The following is a 19,561-nucleotide window of genomic DNA, read 5'->3' as shown; positions in this document are numbered from 1 at the left end:
TTTTTTCCTCTAAGATTTATTTTATACATTTAGTAAGGTGTTATCAAAATCATTTTTTTCAGTGAAGCTTTTGGTGGAAGGCATGTCTTGGAATGTGTTCTCTTTATGCCTCTGAATGAAGTGTCAGTCAATAGGGGACTAACGTGTGCAGGGCACATCATGGAACATAACAGGACAGCCGGACAAATCCCAAACAGAAGAACAGACAGAGCTAAAGATTCCACTCACTACAGTAGAGTCCTTGAAAGAGCTGGAAAGAAATTCTGATAAGCTCCCAACCACATGCAAATAGCAAGCTGCCTTCCCATTTGCAAGCCTCATCTCTGAAAACTCCCTAAGGTGAGGAACAGTGGAGAAATCTGCCTCTTCAAATTTGCTTCTTGGTTATTTAATTAATTTAGGCTAAATAAAGGCTAGGAGAAATTGAAAGTGTGAAACCTGTAGTTTGATTTTCCAGGAATGGATTTCAGAGACAAGGCATTCAAGTCTAAAACTTTGTATTTTTACCATCTCCCATTTCTCAGTTGTCTATTTGCAGCATTTTAACCCTCCAACACTTTTCCCTGGGCTGGCTTTCCTATAATTCAAGCACCTCTGGAAAATTGCCCGTGGTGCTTTAACCCAGCACCATCTTTTGATAGTTTCCTGCAATTTTCTTTTTAAGCCAGACCATGTTTTAAGACTCTGTCTCTAAATGTTTCTGTAATCAAGCATTCTCCTAGAATCAGTTCGAGCTCCCAGTACCTGGGATCATTCACTTTTTCCTTGATTTGCCCATGAACAGCAAACCTTCTAGAACTATAGATGTGGTCCTACCAGAAGAGGAATAACAGCAGCTGTGGGGGTTTACTTACGAAGGAAGTTTTATCTTAAAACAACTGAGATATTAATGCAATCAATAAAGAGTCTTATACAATAGGCATTATATTAAACCAGAGTTCGAGCTTTGCTTGATTGTGGTATTTAAATTTCAGTGGGCTGATTATGTATGAGAGGAAAATGACCAGTATTCTGAATGTGCTAAAACGGACAGGGAAGGACCTTGCCAGCAAAGTGAGAGGGAGAGGGAAAAGGAGGGGGCACCACGTTCCCTTTATAGTCACCAGAGTTCAATAAAGCACCACTTATTTCCCAGCTTTTAAGAGCGCTTTTATCACAATGGTTCATACCTCACACTCCCTGGAGCCTGATTTGTTATAGGTGCAGGGTCCCGTCCCATTCAGCAGCATCTCGCTGGTCTCCGTGTTGGTGGGTTTATAATCTACATAAAATTCCTGGGTGCTGGGAGTCATTTGCTTTAGGGACTGTCTTTTCTTTTTCCTGTGCCTTCGCATGAGGGAACGCTGCTGCAGCTGTTTCATGCTCGCAGGGTACCGCTTCCATGACACGTAGATAACGAGCAAGATGACGAGCACAGACAGGAAAAGGGCCACGCTCCCTGCGATGATTTTATGGAAAGAGATGTGCTCGGTGTCAGCATCGGTCTCTGGGCCGGGCTCCGTGGCTCCCACCGTGGGGGGCAGAGGGGGCTTGCTCTCATGCTTCGGCCTGGGGAGCTTAGGCTTAAATGTCGGCTTTGGGAGAGCCCTGGCCAGATCAAACCTCTCCGTGGTACTTTTGCCACAGATGCTGTAGTTCTTCACCGCATCGATCACATTTACTCCTTGCAGCTCTTTGGGACTGGCACAGATAATTGTATTCTCCCTCAGACCTTTAAAACTTTTCAGCCAGTTTACCAGGGAACAAATATTTCTGCTGCATTCCCATATATTCCCGGCAAGACTGATGTCATTAAGAGATATCCAAGAATCCAAAATCTCTTGACCAATAAATGTAAGCTTATTGGAATCCAGGTTGAGGCGCTGCAGATTTGGGACACACTGGAAAACACTAGGTCCACTAAAAGCTTCAATCTCATTGCCTGATAAATCAAGCCTTTGTAATGAGCTCCAGGTCCAGGACATGGTCTGTCCTATGACACTGATTTTATTCCACTGTAAGTAAAGGTTCTGAAGGCTCACCAACCTTGGGAAAAGGGCCAGGTTGAGCTTAGAAAACTGATTGTGCTCCAGGTGAAGTTCTTTGAGTCTGATCATGCCAGCAAAGACATTCCTGGCTAAACTTCGGATCCGGTTATATCCCAGGTCCAAAAGTTCCAGATTGCGGCAGTCTTGGAATATTCGCACAGGGATGGTTCTCAGGGAGTTAGACCGTAAATGTAAACTCAGCAGCTTCCTCAAGCCCCGAAACTGTTCAGATCCTAGAGAATGCAGCTGATTATAGGACAGATCCAAGTTCCGTAAATTTGTCACAGGTCTGAAGGTATTGTTGAGAAAATAGGAGATTCTGTTGGAACTCAGAATCAACTCTTTGAGTCTGCGTATTCCATTAAAAGCATTCTCATCAATATTGCTGATATGATTATGGTCAAGGTACAGCCAGGTGAGCTGGTTGAGCCCTTTAAATTGATTATACTTAAGTTTTTGAAGGCTGTTATAGCGAAGGGACAAACCTAAGCAACCAGCAGATATACTTGAGGGTATCTCCTGTAATTTCTGAGATTCACAATATACCATTTTGCCTTCACACCTACAGCCCTTAGGGCATCCTCGTTCGGCAGAAGAAAGCATTGTCAGTAAGACAGTGGGGGCTATAACCAGTGCTACAGCTGATCCGCTCAGTAGCCTAATTACATTGAAACCTGGAAATAAAAACAACTTAGAAAAGTTATCCCCCCAAAAAGGAATTCATTTATTTTTAACCAAGCAAAAATAGGCATGTATTTTCTTTTTTAAAAATTTAAATCTAGATAACAACATTTAATATCAAATATCACCTCCTTGACATTTAAAGAGAATTGTCTTTAGGTTTTTGGTTTTTTTTTAATAGTTAAGCACGGAAACGTGTCCACTAAGCAATTGAATTTATAGTCTTAAGCACAGAAAGGTAATCTCTAAAATAATTAAGGCAGAATTACAACACAGACTAGAGGGTTTCGTTTTTGTTTTTTGTTTTTGTTTTTTTTTTTTAAGAAGGAAAGAAGAAAAATGACAAAACATACCCATCCTTTGTATTGTTCAAAGGTCGTCCTTAGGTCTTTTGCTTTGGCTTAAGGGGCCACTTGCATGACAGCCCCTGTCAGCTGCACTGTGAGTCAGGGCTCGCTGACACCCAGGAAGAAAAATTGGACCCCTTGGGAGATGGACCGATTTTGGAACATTATTCTTTGCCAGCCACGCAGAACACTCCAAGAACAAATAAATTCCAACACCGCATTTGTAGCAAAACATCAAAAATCTTCCTAGGTAATAGGATCTTCGTGGATATTACGTTTTTGCATCTTTACAGTTTTGGGGGGGGGCGTTAAAAAAAAAAACTGGCTTCTACAATTTCTTCTTATCGGAAAGCATGATATATTCCTCCAGGCAACGTGGGGCTACCTGAGCTGCCACATCTGTATTCCATAGCCCAGCATTTCTGGTGGCGAGCACCCACTTCAGCCACAAAGCTGCGTTGGAGCCCAGGAGGCAGGAGAGCCCCGTACCGCACACACGCTCAGCTCACTTCTGCAGACTGTCATTCTGAAAGCTGCTCGGACTGTTGCTTTGGTTTCAGTGAATGCAGTCTTATGTAAAGCTGCCCCCAGTGGTGAAGAACATTATGGGCATGTGCAGAAATGTCTCTCTTTTATCTTGCAAATGAGCAGGCTCTCTGCTGGAAAATGAATGATTCTTTTGGGTGGCTCAATGGGAACTGAATGGTCACCGTAATCAATAACTAGCAACATTTTCTGTAATTCCCAAGTCTTGTTTTACAATTTGGCAATGTCTTTATTGTCTGCGTCCGCTTAATCGCTAAACATGTACTGCCTAGAGTTTTTCTGGAGCTTGACATTAAGTTCACAGACCGAATGTCAATTTTTCTTAACCTCAATGTAGGCTTTGAACTGAAATTTATAAAATGACTTATTGAGCTTTTCACAGAGAAGCATTAACTGCCTGCCCATTTGACCTCTTGGAGTCACAGTGATTTTATTATGCAAGGTGTCTCAGGATGCTAAGACACATACATTTTGAAATAGAGGGGATAACTAATGACATATAAATGGATGTGTCCAATAGCTTTTCTGGTTTTCCTACAAAAGGCATAATTGGCTTAGTGGCTTATGGCTTGGTTTGTTGTTTTGGTTGCTGTCATTCATTTTTAATTAGAAAAGAAATAAACCATTTTAGTGCTAGTAGAAGAATCAAGAGATCATTTGGTTCAGTTTATTGATGCTGCTTCTATTTATTGCACTAATAATATTTATTGAGCATTTCCTAAGTGTTTTAAATGAACGATCTTGTTTTATCTTTAAACAATTTTATGATGTAGGTGCCTCTATAACCTTCATTTTAAAGATGAGGAAACTGAGGCTTGGAGAGGTAACTTGATGAAATTCATGTAGCAAGTAAGTGGCAGAGCTGAGATTCAAAGCCATCTCTCTCTTTCACTTGGATCTCTAACCACTAGATGGTCCTGCTTCAGCAGCAATGTTATCTTCATCTGGAAATGAGTCAAGTGAAAATTAGCCTGATTAGGACACTGAGTCAAGGAAGTTGTAATATCAATCAATCAATCAATCAATCTTGCTTCCTAGGTTTGTATAAACTTCTTTGGTATGATTATTTGAAAGAAGTATTATAAAAACTAATGAGAAGCAGTTTAACAATTAAAATATGGATTTTCACACCTGGGATCAAATCCTGGCTACAAATTGTGAGCTAGGTAAACTTGAATAGGCTACTTATCTTCCCTATGCCTCATTTTCTCTTCTACAAAATAGGTATGGTAACAAAAACACATTTCATAGAGGGTTTAAGAATTGTCAGCTTAGGGGGCGCCTGGGTGGCACAGTCATTAAGCGTCTGCCTTCGGCTCAGGGCGTGATCCCGGCATTCTGGGATCCAGCCCCACACCAGGCTCCTCCACTAGGAGCCTCTTTCTTCCTCTTACACTCCCCCTGCCTGTGTTCCCTCTCTCACTGACTGTTTCTCTGTCAAACAAATAAAAATAAAATAAAATAAAATCTTAAGAATTGTCAACTTAATCTGTAAAGTACTTAGAATAGTGTGTAGCACATAATAAACCTGTGTTAGCTGTTATTTGAATATCAACTTTATTGTATTTGCTGTCATTGCATATTGTTTAGTATTGAATATTGACTGTACCGACTATCATTAACTCACAAAGAGCCTCTTTAACGAACATTTTTATGTTGTTCACAATGAATTTCTGGGATTCACTCAGTCTTACCTTTTTTTAATAAGAGAACTTCCTAAATCTCCATCATGTCCACTTTATTTTTAAAATGAATCTTTTGGTTCTATGGACCATAACTAGTAATTAATGTTTAATTCTTTCTTCCCTAAAGCAGAATATGGTAACATCTGTCCCATAGAGAAAATCATTTTGTTTAAAGATAAATAGTATACCTTGAAAAGTTTGCCTTGTCAGTCTTCATCAGGTGAATGGGCTGCGGAAAACCCCAGAGAGCTTTCACATTCTCTAAGGATGAGAAGTTGGGTAGTTGTTAGTCATGACAATCAAGGGTCCCACGGAAATGGTACAATGAGAATCACCAATTCCTCAGATAGCACGGTATGAATAGGGCAGGGGTTCCTCCCAAATTATCCATGCTATTAATGCATATAAAGCCCCCAGAGAGCTTGTTAAACATAAATTTCTCAGTCTTTCCCTCAAGATTGATTCACGGGATGTTAGAGGCTGCACTTATCAACAGACTGATGGACAAGTAATTTTAAAAAATGCATTGTAGGGGCGCCTGGGTGGCACAGCAGTTAAGCTTCTGCCTTCAGCTCAGGGCATGATCCTGGCGTTATGGGATCGAGCCCCACATCAGGCTCCTCTGCTATGAGCCTGCTTCTTCCTCTCCCACTCCCCCTGCTTGTGTTCCCTCTCTCGCTGGCTGTCTCTATCTCTGTCAAATAAATAAATAAAATCTTTAAAAAAAATGCATTGTAAGGGAGTGATTAAAAATAATAGATTTTCTCCTAGTAGGAAGAAAGGATACAAAAATTTATGATATTGTGATGCAAGTTCCATCAGGACAAAGACAGTGCTTTGTCTACTGCAGTTTCTCTAATACCTAGAAGAGCACTTGACACATAGTAGATGCTCAGTTATTGAATAAGTACATTTTTATGGGGGTCACAAATACATTTGATGGGGAACAAAGTGATTATGTAATGCTAGTCTCGTGCACATGGGATTGATCTCGGCAGAGTTCCTGAGCCAATGATATTGGATACAATTTTGGAGAAAGTGTTCTTAAAGAATGTGTGTAAAAAGGCAAGAAACTAGAAAGTGGAGACATTTAGATGGTCAGCAAGTGATCTCCACTTTTTATGTAGACATCTCATCTTCATAGTTAAATCATAAGTTTCATAAGAACAGTAAATATACTTTTGAATATTTCCTTTGACATGTTACAACTTTTATCATCTAACATCCCAAATGGGGCTTGACAGCTTGTATCTATTAAAAAGTACTGGAAGAAGTCATATTTATATCTCTGTTACTTGAGAGCCTCTGATTTTCTCCTTACTTTCCTTGCTTCTCCATGGAAAATAGCTTTTGAGATGTCTGTTGTGCCTAACAGCTGCAGAGAGCTACTCTACAATGGCTGGAGGCCCCATCAACTTTGTGCTGCTTCTTTTTCCTTCCCTCCCTGGTGACAAGAACACGGATGAGTCCACTGAAAATGTAATTCCGTCACTCTGCTTTTCCTGGGAGAAATCTTGGATTATTTACGGTGAATCACATTCTTTTCTGTGTTTCATACCTTGTCCTTAGGTTTCAATCATTTTTCTGATACCTTGGCTTCTGATCTTATCTTGCTCCATAGTTCTGACTTCACAATTCACCGTCACATTCAGTCTCATGATTGATATTTCCTCTTAATATGGATCATTGGTTTCTTCCTCAATAGTGATGAATAGCCATTCTCGTCCTGGATCTGACTCCAGTTACTCTGTGTGGCCCCTACTTTGGCACTAGCTCTGAAGCTGGCGTCACCACCAGGTCTGTCTGGGTTCAGTGTAATGAAGAGGGGAGACCATTCATGCAGCTAGTGAGAAAAATCCAAAAGTAAAATAATTCAAAGCAGACTGAATACTTGAGACTGCAGAAATTAGCCCAAAGACATAGAGTCTTTTCTTTTCAAAAGAAAGAAAGAAAAAAAAAACCCTTTATATTCTAAAATACTTTAGCAATTTGCTATTGTACTTTTATAAGTTTATCCTCCTTTTACTTGTTGACTATAGCAAGATGATTAGTTCTGATTTGCTTTTCAATAGAACCAAAATTATACTACATTATGTATTTAAAATCCTTTTGCACTTACCACCACATACAGAACAAACCATAAACTACCTGACAAGTTAAATTATCCCAATGAATCCAGGGCCTTAATGATTTATACAATTATAAAGCGTAGTCATGTATCTAATGACCTTTAAAAACTGTACATGGAGTACTTCAAATAGCTGTGCATATTTTGTTTAAATTGGGTAAACAAATTCTATCTAAGTATATAGTGCCCAACTTCAGTCCACTATGAAATTGAATTGCCAAAAAAACTTAGAAAATCAGGGCTTAAAGAAGATGTATTGATATGTTAACAATGGCTTGGCCTCAGGGATTTCATTCATTTAACAAACACATAGTTTGGGTGTCTGCTATGTACTAGACGCTGTTCCAGACACTTGGAATACATCAGTGTACAAAACAAAGGTCTAAGCTTATATTCTAAAGGGTGACATGGACAAAACCCCCCACATAAGTAGTATATTAGTTAGAGAAAAGAAAAGTGAGAATAGGGAAGATTGGGAGTGTAGGGATGAGGTAAATTGTAATTTTACTTTTTTTAAGTTTTTATTTAAATTCCAGTTAGTTGACATACACTGTAATATTAGTTTCAGGTATAGAATTTAGTGATTCAACACTTAGATACAACACCCTATGCTTATCACAAGTGCATTCCTTATCCCCATCACATATCTAACCTATCCCTCCACCCACATCCCTTCTGGTAACCACAAGTTTGTGTTCTATAGTTAAGAGTCTGTTTCTTGTAATGTTAAATTTTGGGATGGTTAGGGCCACTAAGAAAGTGGCTTGAGCAAAACCTGGGAGGAGATAAGGTTGTTAACCTTGAATATGCAAGGGGAATGGCTAGTCTGAAGGCCCTCAAGTGGGAGATCATATATTCAATGAATTGCAAACAGGCCGATCTGTCTAGAATGGAGAGAGCAAGGAGTAGAAGGATTGGAGATGAAGTCAGAGAGGTATTAGGTTCTGGGTCATGGAGGTCTTCAAATGCCGTTGTAAAATTTTTGGCTTTCTTCTGGACAAAAACTGAGAACCAATTCAAGATTTTGTGCAGACTAAGGATCACTCCCACTGCTGTTATGGGAATAAACTTGAAAGGGACAGAATAAAAACAGGGAGGTCAGTAAGGAGGCCATTGTACCAATCCAGGAGAGAGACGATGGTGGCTTGGGCCAGTGTGGAAGGAGTGAAAGTGATGACAATTGGTTAGTTTTTAGATATATGTTTACTTAAAACCAACAGGAGTTTTCTAATGGATTAGAAATGGAGGTATGAGATAAAGAGAGAAATTAAAGATGATTCTTATTTTATAAGTTGAGCAGCTAGAGGGATGGTGAAGCCATCAGCTGCTTCTTTGGGTCAAGTTTTGGGAAAAAGATCAACAATTCCACAGTAATTTATAAATAAACTTTGGGAACACCAAAAAAAGAGTCAACACATTTGAGTTAACTTTAATTTGGCTCTCACTTTTCTTCAGTTTTGTGAGACTTTAATTTTTTAAAACATCTTGATATTAGGCCCCATCACCTAATGTATTTTAGAATACAAAGGACCATGATGTATTTTAAAATATTTTATAAAATGATTAGCAAAATTGGCCATTAAACAACAGCAACATGGATTTCTATTCAGATGGCCTAGACAGAGGAAACATCTTTGCATATGGCCTTGGAGGGCAACAGAACCAAAAGATTTGGTGAGAACCGGAAATTACATAAAGACCAGATATGGGAATATTTGGACTGAGTACACTGGAAAATAAATTTGGCATATCCAAAATGTCCTTCTAAAATAATTTAGAGAATGATATATACTTTTTATTGCATGTGTCAGTTGACATTTGGAATTTGGAACTGATTCTGGCCAAATTTCTCAGGGTTTCAATTTGCTTATCTGCAAAATGGGACTCATAAAACCTGTGTTATGAATCTCTAAGGCTTTTATTTTATTTAGGATCAATTTCCAAAATTTATGGGTAAAAACTTTGGAGACTATAAAGTGGTATAAAAATGGTTCTGGAATCAGAGTATCTATGAGAAAATTAATTTTCTTTAATTCTGTCTAGGTCTCTGGTCATGAGCATATACTGCAATAAACATGTATCAAGGGACACTAACACGACCAAGAGTGGAGTCAGAATTTACCAATATAATAAAAAAATATTCTTCAGTATTCCCTTTCTACTACAGTTTTTTTTTTAAAGATTTATTTATTTATTTATTAGTGGAGTCAGAATTTACCAATATAATAAAAAAATATTCTTCAGTATTCCCTTTCTACTACAGTTTTTTTTTTAAAGATTTATTTATTTATTTATTAGAGACAGCCAACAAGAGAGGGAACACAAGCAGGGGGAGTGGGAGAGGAAGAAGCAGGCTCATAGCAGAGGAGCCTGATGTGGGGCTCGATCCCAGAACCCCAGGATCATGCCCTGAGCTGAAGACAGACACTTAACGACTGCGCCACCCAGGTGCCCCTCTACTACACTTTTAATACCACAACCATTTATTATACAGTGTGCATTGTTGACATTCTTAATTCTAACTCACCAAGTGCTTTCACTAATAAATGCATTTTTTGGGAAGATTTTATTTATTTATTTGAGAGAGAGAGAGAATGAGCAGTGGGGAGGGGCAGAGGGAGAGCAAGGGAGGGAGAAGCAGACTCCCTGCTGAGCAGGAAGCCTGATGGGGGCTCCATCCCAGGACCCCTGGGACCATGACCTAAGTGAACGCAGATGCTTAACTGACTGAGCCACCCAGGTACCCCAGCTGATCTAGATATTGTAAAAAGCTTAATGTTTCTGACTCTGTTACCCTATCATGTGGTAGAGTTGTCAGGATGCTAACAAAGAGTTCCCTACAGCTATGAATATGAGTTTTTTTATTTCTAGCTGTTAGAATACACATATGCATTTGTACATTTGTAATTATATCCTGATCTTTCATAAGAGCGTTAACATGTCTCTGAAATAGCCTTAGTTTCCATCTGTTTGCTTCGAGGGCTCTATTAAAAACCCTGTTTGGTCACATATGGTTATGAGTGAACATCCTTGACTTAAATAAATGGATAAAGAAAGTTCCAGGTCTGACCATTAAAATGGTCTCTCAATGTCTTTCTGAAATGAAGCAAACTCAAATGAGTGAGACCTTATAAGGTATCTAGCACATGTCCGTCTCCCTCACCTGAAGGTATATTTATGATGCAGCACCAATCCACATTTTCAGATTTCATTGCATTTCTCACTTTACTTTCTTCAGAGGTAACCCTAAGCTAAATTTGGAAAAATAACAGACTCTTAAAGCATAACACTTAGTGGATGACTTCTGAAAATTGAAAAGACTACATGACTTTGAGGAAATAATTCTTCTTATTTTTTTCAGTGGAAATTTAAAAACATACACAAAAGTAGAGAAAATAGTATAATAAACATCAACTTCACCAATTATCGATATTTTGCTAATTTCGTTTCATCTATCCCTGCCCCTTTCCACATATACACCTTTTTTTTTTCCCCTTGGAGTATTTTAAAAATAAATCTCCGAAATCATGTCACTTTACCCATATATATTTAGTATGCAATTCTTTTTTTTTTTTTGAAAGATTTCATTTATTTATTTGAGAGAGAGAGACAGACAGAGGTAGCGAGAGAGAGCACGAGCAGGGAGGAGATGGAGAAGCAGGGTCCCCACCGAGCAGGGAGCCCGATGTGGGGCACTGATCCCAGTACCCCGGGATCATGACCTGGGCCTAAGGCAGATGCTTAACCGACTGAGCCACCCAGGTGCCCCTAGTATGCAATTCTAACCAACAGAGACTTTCAGATTAACCATCTAGCATTATTGCACTTAACAAAAATAACAATAAGTTCATAAAGTTGGTCTGTAGTCAAGATTTAAGCAAAGTACAGAAATTGCATTTGGTTTTCATGTTTCTGAAATCTCTTTAATTTTTCAATGCCATTAATTTGTTGGGAGATACCAGGTCATTTGGACTTTATCTTTTTCTGTGCTCTGCATTTGGTTGATTGCTTCCCCTGTGTCACTTAACTTGAGGAGTAAGTTTTAATAATGCATATGTTGAGCAAGTATCCATTTATTAATTTAAGGAGGATATCCAGCCCCAAAGGATACATAGGACATCTATTTACTTTTGGTAGCAAATCTACGACTTGCCAAACTTTTGAGTAAACTAAGACTTAGGGCTTAGAAAAAAAATGTATTTCTGTTTTGTGGTATTTATACTACCAAGGAATTCAGTAATGTGTCAAATGGCAACTTTGGGAGTGGACATTAATATTAAGGTGTCCTGAGTCTATGTTGGTTTAATGTACTTATTTACCAGTATTTCTGTTCACCACTCTCCATCACACTTGCCCATAGTCAGCAAAGGCAATTATCTGATGTTCCTTGCTAAATAAGCCTAATTTTTGTATCGGTGTTGAGGTATTCTTCTAACAAAGGCTCAAAAAATTCCTTTCAAGAGAATAGAAATCAAAAGTCACTTATAGTCATTTATATTGAGAGAAATTAGTTTTCTAGCTTTTCATTTAGAAAAAATTCCATGAAGGAATTTGTAAGAACGAGAGTCACGCTGTAAAATTTATAGTCCTGTGTATATATTTCCAAATTTCTTATAATTTCTTACAGTAAAACAAAGGCATTTTAGAGTAACTATAAACGTCTCTTAACCAAATTTGCACCTTAATATTTGATGTTTTACTTTGCATGTATGGCTGCGCTTTGAATATAAAGCCAGTATTGTTTAAATGCTATCATAATAAATATTTTGCTGTATTTGCTTCACATATATTCTGATGTAACAAGAAGTTTTAAAGAAAAAAATTCTGTTCTGGCCCAGTTAAGTTGCTTTAACAGAATGCCACAGATTGGATGGCTTTTAAACAACAGAAATTTATTTCTTATAGTTCCAGAGTCTGAGAAGTCCGAGATCAGGAAGCCAGCAGGATGATACGTCTGTCGAGGGCCTATTTCCTCGTTCACAGGGATGCCCTTTTTTCTCCAGAACTTCACGTGACATAAGGAGCAAGGGGTCTCTCAGGGGCCTCTTTTGTAAGAGCATTAATCCCTTCATGATGGCTCTCCCCTGGTGACCTAATCACCTCCCCAAAGCCCCACCTCCAAATACCATCACATTGGGGATTAGCTTTCAACATATGAATGTGAAGGGGGCACACAAACATTCGACTGATAGCATTTCCTTTTGTATTTTTAAAGCATTGTATACAACAGTTTCAGCTGAGTCCACTACTATATTTTAAAGTCTGCCTTCCTGACAAATATATCAGCATTAAGGATTAAATTCCCCAACCACCAGGGGGGGAAAGATAATAGAAATCTTGATTTGGATTAAAAACCATAATGTACTGTTGGTTAGTTTTATTTTTGTTTTTGAAACAGTAAGTCTGATATTTTTAATTTTATGCTGCAGACCTAAAAGATAGGAAACTTCTGAGAGAAGAGAAACTCGGCATAGGTTTGCAATGTAGTGGCAGAGAATAGGAGCCTATGGGTCCTCATAGTACACTAAAATGCATCAGTCTATTTGGGGGCTCTCTTAAACTGGGCTGGAGAAACCGTCTGTGTATTGTTAATGCTTAATCCTGATTGAACACGGGTTCCCTTAGGAGTGTGGGGGGAAGGCTGAGGAATCTCCTGTGGCTAACAGCAGAGCCCCCATGTGGCAAGATTGTGACTCAGACAGAAATGGACTTAGTCCCTGGAAGCAGGTGCCACAGGTCCTAAATAAAAGTAAAATTTCTTTATCTGGTCCTGGGTTGAGAATTTATTTATTCAATGAATATCTATCAAGCTCTTCCACTGTTCTTTGTGCTGAGGATACAACAGTGAATAAGACAAAGTACCTATCATCAGAGGACTTGCATTTTAGTTAATGAGATAGTAAAAATTAAACACCATAGGCGCACATAGCAATGCCAACTGGAGATAAGGGCTATGAAGACAAATAACACAGGATAAGAGGTAGTGACAGTTTGATAGAATAGTCAGAAAATCCCTTTCTGAGGACTTCACATTTGAGAGAAAGTAGGAAGCAACTCACGTGACTTTCTGTTCTCTCTTTGAGATTTTCATTGATCACCACCAACATTTTTACTGTGGCTTCAGGCAGCCACTGCTCCCCCCGATGACAGGTCAGCCCCAGAGAAGGCATGTTCTCTTTTTGAAACAAGTAGCACAGCTGAAAGTTTAAACAAAATTTGAAGAAATTAAAAAAAAAAAGAGAGAGAGAGAGACTTAGGAGATCACACACAAAGAACAAACAGAAACAACTCACAAAATGACTCTTACACCGAGTTGGCTTTCTTAGACCCAGTTTTCTGCTGAAGGGTTGGCACCGGGAATATTTGCCCGTCAGGCATGATCCCAGCCATGCAGAGACTGTTGAAGGCCTCATCAAGTATATCAGATCCTCACACAGCAGGCCCACGATTCAAACAAGGTTTCACACATACAATAAATCCACATATACAATAACTTTCCTTCAAGTACCTCCTTACCTCTTAGTGATTTTCTCTCATGTCTGGTACTTTGTCCCTAGATGCTTATAGTGACCCAGTTCTTTCTGGATATTTTTTCCCACTTAGCAACAAATGAATTCTATGGTATTAACTGATAACGGTAGGGGAAGAAAGGGATAAAGAAAGGGGGGGTAATCAGAAGGGGGAATGAAGCATGAGAGACTATGGACTATGAGAAACAAACTGAGGGCTTCAGAGGGGAGGGGGGTGGGGGAATGGGATAGACTGGTGATGGGTAGTGAGGAGGGCACGTATTGCATGGTGCACTGGGTGTTATACGCAACTAATGAAGCATCGAGCTTTATATTGGAAACCAGGGATGTACTGTATGGTGACTAACATAATATAATAAAAAAAATTAAAATTAAAAAAAAACTGATAATGGGTTTAGAGTATTCACTTTCTCAGTGTACTTGAAATTTAATAGGTAACTGAAAACTGGAAAATAGTAAGGAATCATTGAGAGGTAAATTTTATGTACATAGGTTGAGAAGCAAATATGAGAAAAGACTTGTATTTGAAACATCCATACTTGCTTCTCTTTCTCAGCTTCTTCACCAATTACTCTTTTCAGATTCAGTGATTTTATTTTTTAGCTACTAGTTTTTTTTCCTCATAATATGCCTGAATTTTGTTGATATTTTCATCTTGCTATTTTAACTAAAGATTAATATTATATTCTCTCTCACTTTCTTACTTCTATTAATATAGAATTAAATAAATAGTACTTAATTTAAGATGACTACATAAGCAATGATGCTGCTGGATTAAGTGGTGTACTGAATTATGTTTGCATTCTCATTCAACTTTTTGTTTTTCTTGCAGTTGGGAATTGTCCCTATTTTTTCTCTCTCCCTGTCTCTCAAATTTGCTTAGATTTTTTCTGTACGTAGTGCTAGGTGTTTTTCCCAATATTTTAAAAGATTCTTCAAGTGCTAAATTTTTTCCAAATAGTCCATTCAGATAATGCTTTCCTTTTGCAGCACTCTATTTCTCTAGTATCTAGTATGAGCTGTATCTCATTATGGCTGTTAACCCAGTATTCCCCTTCTCCATTCGCCCCTTTCCTGGATCCTATATATCCATTTTCTTAGTTTACCATTTATTTTGTTGAAACATATCCGCTAGTAGATTTCTAAGAGGGGCATTTGATATAAAAATTCTGTGTCTGAATTTTTTTAGTTTATCCTGATTAATATTGACTGTATATAATTCACAATTGGAAATCATTTTCCCTGAGAATCTTTTAGCCATTGGTTTACTGTCTTCTCACACTTAATCCTGATTGAACACTAGTTCCCTTAGGAGTGCGGGGATGGGGGGGGGGAACCTGTTGAGAACCAGGTTCTATTCTGATTCCCACTCCTTTGTGTATAATCTTTGGAAGCTTTTGTGATACTTTATTTTCTCTGGTATTTGGAAATTGTACAAGGCTGTACTTTGATTTGGGCCTTTTGTCATAATTCATTGTGCTGAGTATTCAACAGACCTTTTAAATCTGGTGACTTTGTCCTTTGGTCTGTAAACATTTATTTATGTCTTTTATTTTAATTATCTCTCCCCATTTTCTCTGTTCTCTCTCTCTCACTCTGGAACTTTTATTGGGCAGATTTTGGATTTCCTGGATTGATTCTTTGTTGTTGTGGGTTTTTTTCCTCCTAGTTTTCCATCTTTTTATATTCTTGTCTTACTTTCAAGAGATTTCCTCAGCTTTATGTTACAATATTTTATCTCTTTAATGAAAATTTAGACCAGGTGTCAGCAAACTATGGCACAGCCAAATCCAACAATGATGCTGTTGGGTCAAGTGGTGCAAATAAAGTTAAACTTTTGAAACTAAAGGAACGCATTCATGCTCATCTGTTTATGCAGTGTCTATGGATGATTTCATTCATCAATGGCAGAGTTGAGAGACTGTAAATCCTGTAAGCTTACAGTAGTCGCCATGTATCTCTTCATAAAAAGAAGTTTGCTGATCTTTTACCTCCCCCCGTTTAGGTGATCCTATTTGTTCTTTCCAGGAGCTCTTTTTTGGTTCTCTTTTTCTCCTTCTTCATTGCATGCTGTTTTATTTCCATAACTGTGACATCTCTAGGATATAATACAGAGTGTTTTGCTACTATATTCTTGGTGCAATGTCACTATTTCCTCTGAGATATTTAGTTAGTTTCTTTTTGTCCATTTCACATTGGAAGCTTTTTTTCCAATGCTAAGTTTCTTGTGTGCTTACTCAGATTGAGTGAGGCACTAAAAGCTGAAAGTTCCTTGTGAATAGGCAGGGTTTTGGCTGTGGACTTTGTGGGAGCAAGATTTAACAAAAAGCTTGCCTTTTCACTGAGGAATCTCCAGATACACGAATATAGATGTTTCCCCCTGGAAACCTCCACCCTCCTTCACTGGAGCTGAAGGCTATGAGTGTTCTGGGGACAAAGCAGGAGAAGGGTGCTGAGGTCCCCAAGTTCATTATGTACATTCTCATTTAATTTTCCTGTTTCCAATCCCAAGCTTCAGTTTCAGTGCTTTGCCTCATATACTTGGATCTAGCTTCTCATGTTTGGATTTACAGGAAAAAAAATTATTTTTTCTCTGCTAGAAGAAATGAGTAGTAGTGTCTTAGTCAGCCCAGGCCAACTATATAACAAATATCATAGATTGGGTGGCTTACACAACAGAAACATACTCACAGTTTTGGAGGCTGGAAGTCTGAGATCAGGTGCCAGCATATTTGGGTTCTTGGTGAGGTTCCTCCTCCTGGTCTGCAGATGGACACATACATGCTCTATCCTTTCACAGTGGAGAGAGAGCCCATCTCTCTTCTGTCTCTTCTGATAAGAGCACTAATCCCATTCATGAAAGCTCCACTTTCATGACATTATTACTGCCCAAAGTCCCCACCTCCGAATACCATTATTTGGGTATTAGGGCTTCAACATATGAATTTGTGGTGGGAAGCAGGGGGGACACAAACATTCAGTCCATAGCAGATAGTCTCTTGTTTTCTTGGGGTGAAGATGGGGATCTGGCACTCTTCATGAATACTTTAAACTAGTCCCCATATTTTTAGTGACCCCTCTTTCTGGAGGCTCTGAAGACTTTGTTGCACAACATAGGGTCCCACTCCAGTAAGCACTTAGGTGTAGCTTTTTTGACTCTAATTATTTATAATATATTGTATGTTTTCCAAAATTTTGTAGAAATCATTCATCAATTCTTATCTCCCCTTATTTGTATTCATTTGTTATTACATGAGTTTGAAGGGTGAAGATACAACAAAAGTGTACAATCTGCCGTGTTTCAGATATGAATTTCTCATGACAGATTACAGGCATGGCAAGTGATGACAGGGGGTGTGGCAATGTTTCTTCAAAAGAATGAGTTTATAATTTTATAATGAAATAAAGAGAATTACATAAAATTCCCTGAACTGAATATATACCACTTTTTTGTATCAAAATTTCAGTTTTGATTATCAATTACACTTTAGAATGAGTTTTCAAACTAAAAAATATATATATTGCTCTTTTCAAATGTATGTTTGTGACTTAATAGTAAAGAATTCGAAAAACTTGAACTTGATATATATGTACATGGTGTAGGGGGTGTGCTGTGTGTATATGTATGTGTGCGTGTGTGTGTGTTTATATTTCTAAGAAGTAGAACTTTACAAATANAATTCGAAAAACTTGAACTTGATATATATGTACATGGTGTAGGGGGTGTGCTGTGTGTATATGTATGTGTGCATGTGTGTGTGTGTTTATATTTCTAAGAAGTAGAACTTTACAAATGAATATAATATTTTAAATGCAGCTATTTATTTATGATCCAGGTTTGTATCTTCTGATAGCTCAATGTGTGCCTATATTCAAAAACTAGTAATAGGTATCAAACCATCATATAAATTATTTCTCCTATTCATTGGCTATATTGAAGACCAGACTTTTTCTTAAAGGAAAGAACCTACATTATTAATTCTATGTCTTTTTTCTCTTTATGGTATTAGTTAAAACCATGAAAATATTTTTGATTTGGTATATATAACTTTCAATCTTGGTATTTTCCTTTTGAGGTACTCTAGGTTTCTCTCTGGAGAAACCAAAATAATTAAACATGTCGTCACATGTTTAGGCCAATAGTACTAACTCTTAAGCTTTGTAGGTTTTCTAAAATACTTTCTAAAGACCTGAAATGTTTTATTATAATTCCAAGTGGCTTATAAGCTTTTCAAGTTAAACTTGGAAAATATTATAGTAATCCCAAGTAATAATGATATAAAGGCTTAAAGAATCATAAATTGGAAAGAATTTTGAGATATTTTGTTCAAACCACATTTTACATGTCAGAAAACTGAAATGCAGAGAGAAGAAGCAACTGGCTCTATTCATATATGACATGGGTATAGGAACTTTGTGTGCAACCTAGATCCTTTGGCTTTACTGTATTTTTTTTAACTGTTCTGTTTTCCTTGAATCTAAACCAAAGTCTTTATACCATGTGAAAAACAATAGCAAATGTTAATAGATAGCTTTTTCCCTAGCCTCAGATACATTTATCCAGACAACGAAAACTTAAAATCTGTTTTGTTAGATAGAAATGAAAAATGTCATAAACTATTCTTTAAGCTTATTTCCTTTCCATTAAAAAAGCAATGCATGTGAATCATAAACCGTAAGAACCGTGCTCGCACCATCCAAGGGCAATCCCTATGAGTATTTTGGCAACTATACATATTTTTTGTTAACTTGAACTTAACACATCACATCCTTGAAGTGGGCAAAACAATTATTTTAAATCCTTTTACTGTTGGAAATTTAGTTTATGGAACAATCTTTATTGACGTTGAATCATTCAGACTCACCTTCCTTTAAGTCTCTGCAATGCAAATTATTGGCTCTGAAAAGTAAATAAATAACTAGTATTTTAATACACATGGTCTCTGTGCTATATGGCTAGCATAATCTTCTAAATAACAAGTTATCCCATGCCAGGGGATAAGGTAAAAAAAAAAAAGAATTATTGCTTCCTTCTTTTTTGAGATTCGATGAGTGTTTGGTGGAATGACATGAAGGTCAATTCCAGAATGGTCTGACTCTCTCCCTAAAACACTGCCACTGATTTGGTTATGTTATTGTTCTGCTTAAATCCTTTGAATAGCTCACTGTCACCTCTGGTCAAACAGCAGATTCATCCTTATGGCATGTAAGGTTCTTCTGATTTGATTCATTTTGTTGTTAGATAAAGTCAAATAATCAGCTGTTGAGAAGAGCAAAAACTTTATTGGAAAGGGAAGTAGCTTCATTTCAGTGCCTGCACTTTGCTGTTCGCCATTTGTATCACCTCTCCTGTGTTTACCTCTGTTCCGCCTTCAAGCTGTAGCTTATTTATAAGAGTTTGCTCCCTATGGAGTTGGCTTGCCATATTATCTTCAATGCCTACATGCTACTTCATGACCTTTTCAACTTCACTCCAAAGCAGCTCATTCTTCCAATCCTTTCAGTTTAAAATGGTAGAGAAGACAAAGTTGATTCTTCTGTACCATGCCACCTCATAGGTTGGGATCTGTCTTATGAGCTGGTTGTCCTTGAATAAAGTGATTACCTTGAGGCTAAT

The 19,561-nt window shown here is 37.8% G+C and overlaps 2 protein-coding genes across 4 annotated transcripts in view; one reads left to right on the top strand and one right to left on the bottom strand.

The window, feature by feature from the left end:
- Positions 1 to 3,586, bottom strand: part of LRRTM3 (leucine rich repeat transmembrane neuronal 3) — a 165,341-nt gene extending 161,755 nt beyond the window's left edge. Inside the window, exons 1-2 of the mRNA XM_011236484.3 lie at positions 3,062 to 3,586; positions 1,170 to 2,701 (exon numbers count right to left, since the gene is read on the bottom strand). Of these exons, the coding sequence (XP_011234786.2) occupies positions 1,170 to 2,701; positions 3,062 to 3,065 (1,536 nt within the window). The 5' untranslated portion in view covers positions 3,066 to 3,586. The remainder of the gene's footprint in view (positions 1 to 1,169; positions 2,702 to 3,061) is intronic.
- Positions 1 to 19,561, top strand: part of CTNNA3 (catenin alpha 3) — a 1,722,523-nt gene that overhangs the window by 787,197 nt on the left and 915,765 nt on the right. The window lies entirely within an intron of this gene.

Source organism: Ailuropoda melanoleuca, chromosome 6 (genome assembly GCF_002007445.2).
Source record: "Ailuropoda melanoleuca isolate Jingjing chromosome 6, ASM200744v2, whole genome shotgun sequence".
Lineage (NCBI taxonomy): Eukaryota > Metazoa > Chordata > Mammalia > Carnivora > Ursidae > Ailuropoda > Ailuropoda melanoleuca.
Note: the sequence above shows the minus strand (reverse complement) of the source record. Positions and strands in the feature narration are given on the sequence as shown.